Here is a 14,769-nt window from a genome sequence, read left to right on the forward strand (position 1 = left end):
AAGTATTCTCCCTGGCTTATATGCCTTGTTAAGTGTCCCTGGCTTTTATGCCAGGCCTTGTTAAGTGTCACCTGAATTCATTATGGGTTGATTTTTTTTTTTTTTGCCACTTTCAGGGGATAAATGTCATCATTTGTTTTAGTAGAAAAGTCATAGCCACCATTCTAAGCCTAGCTCCGATCACTTTGGTCGTAAACTATCAACGATCATACCCACCTCGGCCCGTCGTTCTCCCAGGCACAACTGCTTCAGTCCTTACGCAAGTTACCCTGTTCTGTAGGTGCTTGCTCTCCATCACTAGGGTGCGACTAAGTACAGAGATGATGTTGCTTCCCTAGCACCTGTCTCCCCTGTAGCATCGATCACTGTAAGTTCATGCCTTCAGATTTCCTGGTAAAACCTCCCAGAAGACTCTCATACCCAAGAAGCCGTCTGTTACATTCACATTATTTTGAAGGTGTTCCTTTTTTCTTTTTGGAAGTCTTAAAACCAGAGACATCACATGTACTGACTGCCACATGGGGTGTAGCCATGGCTTGGAAGTAGTCATACGGACCTGAGGTTTGTGTTTGACAATGCCTTATGAGAAATAGGTAGACAGAATTCTCTCATTCTGTCACATAGAGCAGGTGTGTCTCAGGGTTTTCTTGATGCAGTAAAGTTTTAAAATGCACAGGCTTGGCGCCTACACTGACATCTAGAATTTCTTTACCAGGTAAATGCCAGCTCTCCCCAACCGTGAACATGCCACATGATGACACTGTCATGATTGAAGATGACAGGCTGCCTGTGCTCCCTCCTCACCTCTCTGACCAGTCCTCCTCCAGCTCCCATGATGACGTGGGATTCATAATGACAGAAGCAGGCACGTGGGCCAAGGCTACCATCAGTGACTCAGCCGACTGGTGAGTGAGCAGCCCAGGGCTGGGGCTTACTATAGCATAAATACTATCTAAGTCATTTCCAGATTGGTCCAACCATTAGGGTAAAGATTAGGACTTAATATGCTTGGGAACCAGAGGGAACTTGTCAGAGGGTTGCCTGTTTGTTTGTTTGTTTCTGTTTGTGGAGGATCTGCATGCATGTCATGTGTTGGTACGTGCTGCCCTGTGAATGTGCATGGAGATGAAACACTATAACCAAAAACTTGGGTTAAAAACTTGGGGAGGAAAGGGTTTATTTTACTCACTCTTCCACATCATTGTTCATCAACATAGGAAGTCAGGACAGCAACAGAGCAGGAACTTGGGGCAGGAGCTGATGCAGAGGCCATGCACTGGGTGCTGCTTACTGGCTTGCTCCTCATGGCTTGCTCAGCCTGCTTTCTTATAGAACAAAGACCATCAGCTAAGGGTTGGGCCTACCCACAGTGGGCTGTACCCTCCCCCATCAATCACTCATTAAGAAAACGCCCCCACAGGCTGGTCTACAGCTAGATCTAAAGGAGGTTTTTTCCTAGTCAAGGTTTCCTACTCTCGGATGACTTTGGTTTACGTCAGGATGACACAGAACTGTCCAATGCAGTGGGCATCAGTTACCCTCTATGCTGTTCATCCGTTTTTTGGGTCTTTACACCTTGTGCTGCAAACACTCTATCTACAAAGCCATTTCCTCCCATCCCCAGCTTCCCTTTCTAGAATTACAGCACTACTGTTTACCAGGCTTTGAGCTGCTTCTAACAGGCACAGAGACTTTGTGGATACTCTCCTGATTTCTCTGCCAATTTTTGCTTTTGTGATGGTAGGAGAAAGCCGTTGATGCCGATCGCCATGGGTGGTCTTCAAATGCCACCCTGTTCTTTGGTCTCTGTGAAAAGCATGTTATCAAACAAAGCTGGTTTCGATGGGTGGCCCTCCTACCCACGCCCACCTGTGTCACATTAGCTATAATGTTGGAAGTGCTGAGGACAAGCATTTTTGTGTTAACATTTCTATGGTGATCGTAACAAAATAAAACACCCATGGCGTCCTCTCCCCCCTCCCTTCCCCTCCCTCCTCTTCTTCCTTATGAGCTCAGGAAAACATTGTTAATATATTTGCTAACTCTGCAGATGTTCCCTTGAAAGAACTTGACCTGCTCTTGGGCCCTTGAAAAGCTTTTGTTTCTGGCTTTTTAATTCTCCTTTGGAAAATAAAAAGGATATAAAAATAGAGCTGAGCCGGAGACCATATGATGATGATGACTTAGCTTAGCCTCCAATAAGTCTTCTGTTTCGGGGGGTGGGGGTTGTGGGGGAGGAGCACAGCAATACACAGATGCTCTCGACCTGACCTCAGCTTGTATTTCACTGGAAGTCGGTGAGGAAAGGCAGTTTATCTGTCTATAGTGTTCTCCAAGGAGGCAAAGGCCCTTAAGTCTCCACCATGATAAGCCACCTTGAAGGGGATCCTAGGGAAGGATCTGCATTGGTAAAAAGATGTGGTGAGCTTGCAGGGATAGCCTGGCGCATTAATTTCACTAAGGTAAATTTGAAAAACACACAACAAGGACAAGGACTTTTATGATTTCTTCCTTGGGAAACATGGGGCAAAGGAAAGAATGTTAGAGTTATCTAAACATGCATGTCATCTGTTCAAACCCAGAGCTGAGAATCCTGTTTGACTATCTGTCCTAAAACTTGGATGAAAATGTTAAAAAAAACAAACAAACACTAGGCAAGAATAATAGCTAGAATTTCAGGAATGGGGGAATAGATACGGCTAGCCTGGTACTTAATCTCAATAATATTCCAGTATACTTGTTTATTGTGTCTGAAATAAGTTTAATGAGTATGTTAATCAGGAAAAAATTAATCATGTCACATTTTAAGAATATTTAGTTATTTTAAGTCTCTTATTAATTTGAAAGCTCATTTGACATTTTAAAATGTGTACATTTATAGTTGACTGCACAGTTGTGGAAGGGTAAACATGTCAAATGGCTATACTTCTAATTGGTTAACTAATAGAATATATTTTTTCCTCACCCTAGTAATTGATGTAGGGGCTATTAACCATGTTTTATTAAGTGAGGGGGAATATAGCAGCAAATTCTAATTTTAATAATAGCATTTGGGAGGATATAAAATAAGTTTCAACGTGTGCTAAATAGAGATTTTTAAGGAGTATTGCCAGGAAGAATTTAAATTACTTTGGGAATTCTTTGTTAGAATTTCCTGTTAAAATTGCATTTTAGCAGGGTATGGTACTCCATTTAGCAGGGTATGGTAGTCCATTTAGCAGGGTATGGCAGTCCATAGCTGTAATCCGAACACACCTGAGACGGAGGGAGGAAGATCAAAGTTTAAAGCCAGCATGGGTAATAGCAGGACTCTCTCAAACCTAAACCAACTAATGGAGCTGATGAGATGGCTCAGTGGGTAAAATGCTTGCCATGAAAGAAGGAGAGCCTGAGTTTGAATCCCCAGCATCCACACAATTGCTGGACAGACCTAGCACCCTGGAGATAGAGTGCAGGGATCCCTGGCACAAGCTAGCTAGCTTAGACTAGAAATAGGCTTGAGCTCTGCGTTCAGTCCAAGACCATGTGTCAGAAAGTAAAACGGAGAACACAGAGAAAGACCTATGCTGACCCATGGCCTGCATACGCATACATGTGCACGCACACATGTGTGCGCACACAGACGAGCAGATCCAAGCACACCACACTCATCTGCATATGTAAATCACCAAGTCTATTACACATTTATCATGTCTACTAATTTGATGCCTTATTGAGATCTTAAAGTGTCCCACCTATTACTCACAAACTTGGCTTTTGCTAAGCAACTAAGGATTCCACTTTGATACAGAGAAGAATTACTGTTGCTGGACGTGCTTTCTTTCTTGTTTGTTGCTACACAACTGAGTCCTTGTTATTGTATGGATGTTTGCTGTTGGTTTGCTCGTTGTTTGGTTTGTTACTGTGTAGCCTCAAAGGACTCATTGTGTAGATCAGGCTAACCTTAAATGCACAGAGATCCATCTGCCTTTCCCTTTTAAGGGCCAGGGTTAAAAGAATCACCACTACACCTGGCTGATCCTGGGGACTTTTTGCTCTGGAAATTACTGGATATCTTTGTCAAATGCTGATTCTAGTATTTAAGCTGACACGTCAGACTCCTCAACAATTATGACACTACTTATTGGAAATTCAATCTGTCCCAAGTTTTGAAGAGCAGTGATCCTGTACTTAACAATGAAAAGACTGAGTCTACAGTACTAGCAAAACAGCATGCACTGAGATTCAGGCTAGCAGTATAAACAGAAACCATGGCCTGGAGAGATGCTCAGTGGTTAACAGCATTTGCTGCTCTTCCTCAGGACCTGAGATCAGTTCACAGCACCCACATTAGATGAATAATTATGGTTCACAACTGTTGTGTTTTATAAAAAGATAAGGAGAAAAGGAATATGTTTGGTGGATGTCTAGTCTGGTGTGGGGAAGAGGGTGACTCTGTAGGCTCATGCTGAGGTATCCTTTTCCCCTAAGGGACCAGCCACACACCACTATATATTCTATATAGTATAGAATAGAGTTTATTGAGGGCATGGGGAGTAGAGTTGAAGGGATAGGGGAGAGAAAGAGAGGGGCCAAGCAGCCCCTTTTATAGTGAGTCAGGCACACCTGGCTATTGCCAGGTAACTGTGGGGCATAGCCTAGACAAAATGCTAACAACTACCTGTAACTCAGCTTCAGGGGTTCTGATATCTTTTTGTACGCCCACTCACAGGTGTGAGACCTCCACACACATGCACCCCTAATTAAAATTAAAGCTAAATCTTTAAAACAATAACAAAAATAAAATGAAGACTCTGGCGTTGCCCTTGGCTGGTCTCTGGGGTTTAGTTTCCAGTGTGTTCCCTGTCCCTGGCTCAGGCAAGACCCGCACGATGGAAGGGAAACAGAATAAGAGCAAGCTCAGTGTCTGCTGGAGGCCCTTCTTCCTTGCCTTTGTGAGCGAATGCCCCTCTAAATTCTGACCCTACCCACCGGCCTCACTTCATAAGTGCATCCTGCTCTGTATTTGGTGACAAAGATCAGGGAAGGGTGCTTGTTTCCCTACGTGCTCATCAAAGACACCAGCATTTTTATTACCAGGATAGTCTGAGGTAGCTTGTCTCCACTGGGCAATAATAATAGCTTGTGGATGGCAGTATGCAAAGGGACTTCACCTTAGGTTCTTGAGTTCTCTCATGAACTCTGAGGGGTGAGTGAGCCTGAAGCACATAAAGGCAGATAGGCTCAGAGCACGTCACGCCATCCTTCCTGCCATAGGGTTTCCCCGAAGCCTACCTTCACCTCTGGCTTAGCACTCCTCGAAGAGCCACCTGCTGTCATGTTGTTAGGTGAATTGCAGTTGGAAGTTTGCTCTATACTCAAACCAGATCGTATCCCTTTACTGCTTCCTACAATGCAGTGCAGGTTCATTGTAGCCTGCTGGCACGGAGGCATGTGGAAGTGGATGGTAAATTCATCTGCCTCAGTAGAAGCAGCTCACAGCCAACATGACATGTTAATTAGCTGAGGTGGAGGGATGTGTGACTTACTTTTCTAGCTGTGATAAAACACAATAACCGAAGGTGACATGTGGGCAAAAGTTTATTTTTTCCTACAGTCCGGAGGGCAAATCTATTATGGTAGAAGAGACTGGGAGCAGGCAGCCTTAGAAGGAAGCTGAGAGACCACATCTTCAACCGTACGCAAAATCAGAGCAAGAACTCGAAGTGGGGAGAAATAACACTCTTCACAGATCACCTCTAATGACGTATTTCCTTCAGCAATGCTCTACCTCCTACAGGTTCTGTAACATTCCCCCAAGCATTGCTACCAACTGGCAACACCCTACAGACTTGCAACTATGGTGTGCAAATACCACCATAGTTCATGTCCTACCCTGGCTAGGGAAGCATGCTGGATCTTTCCTATAGATACAGTGTTTAACTATTCAATATAGCAAATATGGAGACTATCCTATAATGATACAGTGTTTATCTATTCAGTGTATGGAATATGGAGACTATCCTAAAAAGATACAGGGCTTATCTATTCAGTGTATCAATATGGAGTCTATCCTATAAAGATACAGGGTTTATCTATTCAGTGTATGGAATATGGAGACTATCCTAAGAAGATACAAGGCTTATCTATTCAGTGTATCAATATGGAGTCTATCCTATAAAGATAGTGTTTATCTATTCAGTTATAGAATATGAAGACTATCCTATAAAGATACAGGGTTTATCTATTCAGTTATGGAATATGGAGACTATCCTATAAAGATACAGTGTTTGTTTATTCAGTGTGTCAAATATGAAGAAAAGGACACTTCCACAGTTGGAACTGTGTCCCAGCACCTAGTGGTGCCTGTTAAAGCAGTCACAGATTCTACAGAGAGGAACAATTCTGTGGCCTCATTCACTTCCCCTGGGGAAGCACCATAGAACATCGATCACCTGTGAGTCACCCGATGCTGCCTTCTCTTCACCCAAATCAATTGTCCCCTAAATGTAGCTGTGCTTCTCCTGTCTTCAGGACTGTTGGTCTTTTCATCTCCACATGTCCAGCATCTCTTTTATACAGCACGTGAATGTTTCTGAAGAACTTCCGGAGAACTGGGATCTCTCCTGTATTATTGTGATCTGGGTCTGTCTGGCACAGAATCTTCCCCAGAGGAGGCTCTGATGGAAAATTACCGTGTTGAGATTTTTTTCCCTTGGGAAATTGACTATTTCAGAGGAACACCATACTCATGAACGTGTCTTCCCTACTCCCCCTTTTTTTCTAAAACAGAAGCTAAAACACACACATGCACATGCACACACACACCAAACATAAAACAGAATAGACCACATCCTTTTTTTCCTCAGGCAATCTTTTCTGATCACAGTTTTTTCTCCCACAAATGCTCCTGGTCTTTTCCAACCCCCCTCCCTTCACAACTCCATGCCCTTCCCTTCTCTCTCCTTAAAAAGCAAACAGGCAAACAACAACAACAACGACAACAAAGAACAGACACACCATAAAAACACAAAACTGGAACCAATACACAGTCAGAACATCAGTAAGTCAAAAAATAAAATGAATAAAATTAAAAAGTCTACATAAAACAATCTGAGACAAAAAGTACAAAGAGACCACTGGGATTGTTTCATTCTCTCAGTGTCTGTACATTGTCCAGTTCGGGTCTCCTTGTTAGTTTCCTTCAGAACACATCTTTTTTTTTTTTTTTTTAAGTTGCTAGCTTGCAATTTATATGGTTCCGAGTTGCAGCACAGGGCAAGTCTTGTCAAATATTCAGCCTTCCAAGTGTCTGACAAACAGCAGGCTCATTTTAAACAATAACAGAGATGGTGATCTATTATCAAACACAGTGAGTAAAAATGCAGAGGGAAGTAGAGAAGAGAATTCACACCTACAGAGTTAAAGTTAAATCAAATTGTGATTTTTTTCTCTTACTTTCCATTCAGTCCCCCCTTTAAAAATTAAGGTATATTGAATTTAGTTTAAATCTTCAAATAAAATGCAACTATTCGTGCATGTGCACTGAAAGATATGGCTTTCCATAAAATTGAATGTCTCTACTTCTTTTTTTTTGGTTCGTTTTTTCGGGGCTGGGGACCAAACCCAGGGCCTTGCGCTTCCTAGGCAAGCGCTCTACCACTGAGCTAAATCCCCAACCCTGAATGTCTCTACTTCTTAGTAATTAATTTTATGTTTTTTTCTTTCTCTTCACCCCAGCTCATTGAGTCCAGATGTTGATCCGGTTCTCGCTTTTCAACGAGAAGGATTTGGACGCCAGAGTATGTCAGAAAAACGCACAAAGCAATTTTCAAATGCCAGTCAATTGGATTTCGTTAAAACACGAAAATCAAAAAGCATGGATTTAGGTAGTGAGTACAATCTCCGTGATTCTTCAGATAAGGTTTGGATGCTTCGGGATGAAACTGATGGTCCCAAACATATGTCTATTTATTTTTTAGCAATAGAGGAAATAAATTTTAAAATGTGTCGATTTGGCGAAAAATTAGTTTTCCTTGCATTTGAGATGCCCGTCACTACTCACCATAGCTTGTTGACATGATAAATGGTTGACGTGTGCTTTTGGATGAGAAGGAAAGCGGAAACATCCTGTATCCTCTCAGCCTCATTTCGAAATGAATTGTTTTGATACTTCGTCCATTGAGAAGCAGCCTCCTTTGAGATTATACTTGTCGGGATTTTTAACTAGAACACGTTTTGGAGAGAAACCATTATCTCAATCCATGTGTCGGGCTTTAGTCGTCAGTGCCCTCCTTGATTGTTCTTCTTGAAGTGTTAATTGATAGACCTTCTTCTGTTGTAACCATTATAGCCTTGGATCAGATTAGTTAACTTGAGAGAATATATTCCAGAAGGAATTTGGGAGCACATGAATGGATGAAAATAACCATCATTGTTCAGTTAGACACCAACCAGGTAGTGCCTCGCTTATATCAAAATCTACCCCCAAAAGCAATTCAATTAATACAGGTATAAACTAAATTACTCTTTAAAAATCTTTTGTTAATCAACCATAACTTATGCTGGTTTCTGGTGGCTGTTTGAACCTCAAGACTAAAAGCATTAATTTGTCAGACATATATTTATATAAAATTGGACAGCGCATTGCCCTGGCTAATGACGTTAACACTAACAGTACAAATAACACACGTCTGTGAGACGAAATGACTGGCAGACTGCATGAAGGTGCTGCTTATTCTTCTCCCTTTATTTTTTGATTACGAATGTTTGCCTGATGTTTCACTTGACTTGCATGGAATATCGCCCAAGAGTTGCGCTCTAACGGTCAAGACTGGGGGAGGGTTAAAGCATGTTGGGCTTTGGGGGACTAACTGGGCTAACCATTATACATTTACCTTTTAACAGTAGCTGACGAGACTAAACTCAATACAGTGGATGACCAGAGAGCAGGTAAGAACGGACAGTTAGTGTGTTGCCATAGAAACCGTGGTTCTAGGAGCTTATCATGATTATAGAGCTGCCCGTCATGGTGCTTGTAAGCACCGCCATTCCAGTCTCACTCAGATGCTTTCGTTATGGGAAATCGAATTGCAGGAGAGATACATTTTTTTTCTCTTATGAGAAATTTATTAGCAATACGTGTGTAACAGATGGAAAAGACTACCTTTGCCATGTTAAAAACAACCTTATATATTTTTTTAATTCTTACTTGCATAGGAATGTTTCATGATGACTTTTTTTTTTAATCAAAATCCTAAGAAAGCATCTCTTTAGTCCTTTAGTACTATTTAGTATTATGGATATCTCAATGACGGTCTGTGCACCACGTAGTGATTTTTATTTGAAAATAGTAAAAGCTCTCAACCCCTGGTAGGGTCTCATGTCAGATATCCTACATATCAGATATTTATAGGATGATTCATAACAGTAGCAAAATCACTAAAGTTATGGAGAAGCAAAGAAATAATTTTGTAATTGAGGATCACTGTATCACGAGGAACCGTATCAAAGGGGGTCGTGGTGTTAGCAGCTCTTGAGAACCACCGTCCTATGTGAGCACTTTCACTAAGTGACAGTGTCTGGGCTTGCTATCCATGCTCCTCTGTTTTGCTGCTGCTCCTCCCTGTATCTTTTTCAGATGCTGGAATTAGCTCACTGTGAACCCTGACGTTAGTTTAAACTATATGACACGAATGGCTTCGTTAGCTTTGGGGAATCTGTTCTAAATTTGCCGCTTAATCATTTCGTAGAAATAATGGGCTACACGGGCCAGGTTTAGCAGCACACTATATCTTTTCATATTACGACATGAAAATAATCAGCAGAGTCTGTCAGTGTAATTAAGCAATGTGCTGTGTGCAGTTGAGCATGCATGATTTATTAGTGTATTTTGGAATCTCGCTTTAATTATTCTAGATCCAGGATAATGTAATTATATCACTTAGCACGTATTAGCTTTAATTTGCCTTTTTAACCTGCTGTAGTAATTAGTTTCAGCCTGTGTGTTCTACATACATGCATAAAGATTGTTGTGGTTGTTCTTGCATCGCCACTTTCTATGAGGTAAATGATAGATTATAAAATTGCTTCCGATGATAAGTTATAAGATCGGCTGTATTCAGGGCAATTAACTATAGCCTCAGATCTTACTAAGTAGCTATTTGTCTGATACAACGTAAAATTCATTGAAATTCTCAATTGGAACTATAGACCAAGTCTTAGTGGTTTACATGTGTATGGTAACAGTTGGTGTTTAGTTAAGCCCTATGCCGGGCTGAGCTGCACACCCTTACAGTGTGACGGTGCCTGCTGTCCAGTTATGTGAAAATGGAGAACGCTTAATTGAAACAACCCAAACCCACATGAGGAAAGAGAGTTTATTGTGAGTAAAAAAACAAACAAACAAAAAAATAGCATATATACTTTTGACTGAAACAATTATATAGTTCTCCTGACTCGAATTCAGATTCATTCGTCTAGTAAAGCAGTGTGGTTTTTGTGTTTGGGATGTTAGGCCTTAGAGAAGAGCATTTTCTGGTTTTGAATGTACACATCTGTCCTATGCATCGAATTAAATTGGAAGATTTTATTACAGCACACTTTGTATAGACAGGAGGATGCTTTTTGGCTTGGGGGTTTTAGTCTCCGTTGGGAAGTTCTGTAGAAGATGTTCAGTTTTAGCCAGTGAACGGAATCTTCAGCCGAGTAGCTCTCTTTTCCTCATTTCAGAGTTGCCTGGGGTCCTTGACAGGTTAGCCTCGAGGTTCTGGGCAAGGCACGCTGACATGCTGGCATAAATAGCTGTCTAGTTGTAAGCCACTTGTTTCTCCTTTTTGCTGCTTGCAGAAGACACCTTCGTTGAGACTTCTTCCCCTTGAGAGGGATATTTATTAGCAGGCAGGAATCAGAAGCCAGTTGTGCTGTACACCTTTAAGCCCAGCCACTGGGTCTCTGACAATTGTTTGACTTTACAGCGTTGGAATGTAATTGACTGTATGTAAAGAAGTGGGTGAAGCTGTGTTTCAGTAACAGGGTCCAGGTACCTCTGCTCATCCCTCTATAGATTGACTTTTTTATTGTGCCAATTTCAACCATGCAAGAACACACTATCCACAATTACCAACATTATGCTAAAGTGTTATTTTCAGAATTATATTGTAGAGAGAGAAGGCTCCAGCTTATTTATACTGCTAGTTGTATGTGTTGAGGGCTACAGGGCCTAGTGCACTTGTAGAGCTCTCTTGCTGGCGTAAGTATTCTATATAGTTATTTGTCTTTGCAGAACTGCTTTATGCTGAAAGGTACTGGGACCATTTCTTAAATTGGCTGTCAGTTTTGGTTCAAAACTAAAGTCTTGGCTAACTTCTCTTAAAGAAAATGTTACTGTATACTTAGATGTATACAATGTTGCATTGTGATTGACAGTCTCTAGTGGAGGTGTGAAATCACTGCTGGGGGTACATGTGTACAGATATATACCTTCATAAATACTCACATCCTTGGGACACATTTGCCTAATACATGTTATACATGAGCCAAATACTGATAGGGCGGTTTGAAATCTTACAGGCATAACTGATCCAGAAATGAGCTTTTACCAAGAATGTGAAGGTGGAATGTATGTCTCCTGTTGTCTTTGATTCCTTGATATCATCCCTTCTGTTTTGGAACACGGTTCACTTTCCACCCTGGGAAGTAACCTTTGTCAGTTATGTAGGACTTGTCGATCACATGCTGTGACGAGTCAGAGAGTGACCTGGTGCCACCTGAAAGAAATATTCAGTGTGTGCCTCGGTTACAAGACAATTCATCGGATACATACACACCTGCCCTGAGAACGCAAACATTTCATCCTTGCTCCTGAGGCCCATACATTCTAGAATAGTTCTCCACTGTTAAAAGTCATGCCTGCTTGTCTGTCTGCATTTTCAGCATCCCTGCCCCGCCCCTGAGCACTGCTACCCCATGGTGAAAATTAGGTAAAATGAGTGATATCAGTGAAACAGTAGAGGCTAATTCGTGCTTTGACACTTCCAGTGAGTTTTCTTTGTGTCTCGCCCCTGAGCTGTGGTGAGCTCGCCTCCCGGCCATTTGTCTTCCAGATAGTCACATGAGGAAGCTACTTCCTAATTATTGATCAACATATGGCGGGTGACCCCATGTGGAGAGGAGCTGTTCGTTTCTCCAACCTTCCTTATTTGTCTGTTTGTTTGTTTTTGTTCTTTTTCATACTTTGAGGAAGGATAAGTGAGGAGCCAGCCCAGTCACCTGGCCCAGCCAGGTGGAGGTGTCAGCCATTAGAGGCTGCTGACTTGCACCCCAGTGTGCCGGGTCACACAGTGATGGATGCAACTGTCTCCCTCGCTTAAGGAAAGCAGTTTTGATTGCCCGCGTAGCCGGGTACCTTTGGTATCTCAAGCCTTACCGCTCTGGATCTTCGAGAAATAAAAGTAAAATTTTTAACTCTGAGGAGTGTGAACACTTCTGCCTCTTCTCGGGGAGAAGCCCTTGTGTGATTTGCCTGTTCAGACCTGTACCTCCCTTCATGAAAACCGTTCTGTTCCCCAGAACTCTACCTGGTGCCAGCTAAGTATGCTGGCGGCTCAGCCCCTGGGACTGCTTTTGTTTGTTCCGATGGCAATGAGTGGGTGAAGCCTATGGCAGTGACACCCACCTGCTTTAATAACTTTGTATCACAGAAAGGTGGGGGCAGTTAGGTTGTAATGATAACTCTCCTGGAGCCTCCTCACGGCCTCTGCATTTTAAATATAGTTGTTGACTATTCCAGTTGTTTCGGTTTATATATGTGTCACATTGGACAACGGTTTGATAAAGATTTCATCTGTTAAGATAAAAATTAATGATTTAGAACCTTTCCCAAATGGAGATAGATATAAAAACCCAACATTTTTGAGAAGAAAAATAAAATTCACCATCATTCTTTATTTTCAGTCTACATTCTAGTAGTTCTTCTCACTGAGCTGATGACTTTATCCCTGCAGGCTTCCACAGGGCATAGATATTTGGATCTGAACCTGTAACTTCTATCTCGTCTAATCCTGTATTATTTTGACCCTCCAAGGCTCCCCCAATAGAGATGTGGGACCCTCCTTGGGTCTGAAGAAATCCAGCTCTTTAGAAAGTCTGCAGACGGCTGTTGCTGAGGTGACCCTGAATGGGAACATTCCTTTCCACCGCCCACGGCCACGAATCATCCGAGGAAGGGGCTGCAACGAGAGCTTCAGAGCCGCCATTGACAAGTCCTACGATAAGCCCATGGTGGATGACGACGACGAAGGCATGGAGACCTGTGAGTGTCCTGGCTGAAGCAACAGAGATTGCAGATGGCTTTGCCCAATCAGTGGTTCTCGGATGTGCTACTAGGACCCTGTAGGGACCTGGCCCTTTCAGTGCATTTCTGAGGTCTCCCGTGTTTTCAGAATAAGGGATCGGTTGTCCTTGCAGTCATTTTCTCTTTAAAAAGAGTCCGTGTCTGGCATCCACACCATGATATTGGACTCAGTGCAGAAGCAGTTAGGAGGACCATCTTTCTAGACTGGGTCCTGCTATATAATATGTCTGGTTGGCCTTGAGCTTGAATATCTTTCTCAACCCCTGCAGTGCTAGAGAGTGCCGACTTGTGCCACTATGTCTGGCAAGAAGTTGTCTTTTTAGCCAAAATTAAAGTAACTTTGGAGGATTGGAGGATAGGAGGAAAATAAAACAACTCAAAAAAAAAAAAAAAACCTAAAAAAAATCATTGTTTGCACCTATTTATTTCGGAAAACATAGGGGTATTTTGAAAATACAATCTAACTCACCATAAAGTGTGTTTAGTCTTTTATATAATGTAGTTTTCTATTAAGAAAAACCAAGTTTTAAATTGGTATATACTGATAGATAAAATTCACATTACAAAATATCATTTGACTGGGTGGTGGTGGCACACTCTTTTAATCCTAGCACTTGGGAGTCAGAGGCAGGTGGATTTCTGATTTTGAGGCTAGCCTGGTCTACAGAGTGAGTTCCAAGAGAGCCAGGGTTATACAGAGAAACCCATAAATACATACATATATACATACATACATACATATATACATACATATATACATACATATAAAATTGGGATTTACTTATTTATTTTGGATTTCTCAATAATTCATACATAAAGAGTTATCTTTACTCTAAAATGTTTGAAAACTACTGGCTTCTGTTGTGTTGTCTGCCAGACGATATAGTCAATAAATACACTTAACAGCTTATTATTTTAAAAACATATTTTTGCACTAAAACAGCAGCCTATAAATTTGTACTTTTTCCCAAATTACTAAATATTTCAAGCCAAACTGACTGAGAACCATAGTTTAATGTGGGTGAGCACTATGTCTTCCCATGGATCATTAAAGAGAAATTTACCTATAAGTCTATGGTTGGCGGGGAATATGTCTAAACATTTATTTTAAAAGATTTTTTTTTAAACAAAACAAAACTAAGGAAAGCACTAACTTAGAGGAGAAAGAACGTAGGAACTGTAACGGTAAATGCTAGAGATTGGCTTATTCCATAATTGCTCATTTACAGATTGTTCTTTTAAATTAAACTTACTTCGTTGGTTTATAAACTGTACGGAATAGTAGGTCTTACTGTGGTGTTTGCATTCGTGCACACAGCATGGTCTCATCATATTCATCCCCCTCAATGACCTTTCCTTTTTGTTTGTTTGTTTGTTTGTTTGTTTGTTTTGGGTCCTGGGGATGAATCTGGGACTTCAAACAGTCAAGGCAAGTG

General features: G+C 41.5%; 1 protein-coding gene across 18 annotated transcripts in view; it reads left to right on the top strand.

The window, feature by feature from the left end:
* Pard3 (par-3 family cell polarity regulator) overlaps window positions 1-14,769 on the top strand; it is a 549,854-nt gene that overhangs the window by 340,231 nt on the left and 194,854 nt on the right. For 8 of the 18 annotated variants that reach the window (XM_006255836.2, XM_006255828.2, NM_031235.2 and 5 more), the window contains 4 exons: window positions 716-905; window positions 7,720-7,871; window positions 8,887-8,931; window positions 13,064-13,291. In XM_006255836.2, coding sequence (XP_006255898.1) covers window positions 716-905; window positions 7,720-7,871; window positions 8,887-8,931; window positions 13,064-13,291 — 615 coding nt within the window. The remainder of the gene's footprint in view (window positions 1-715; window positions 906-7,719; window positions 7,872-8,886; window positions 8,932-13,063; window positions 13,292-14,769) is intronic. The other 10 variants (XM_017601367.3, XM_006255833.2, XM_006255837.2 and 7 more) reach the window with 5 other exon arrangements.

This window comes from Rattus norvegicus, chromosome 19 (genome assembly GCF_036323735.1).
Source record: "Rattus norvegicus strain BN/NHsdMcwi chromosome 19, GRCr8, whole genome shotgun sequence".
Classification (NCBI taxonomy): Eukaryota; Metazoa; Chordata; class Mammalia; order Rodentia; family Muridae; genus Rattus; species Rattus norvegicus.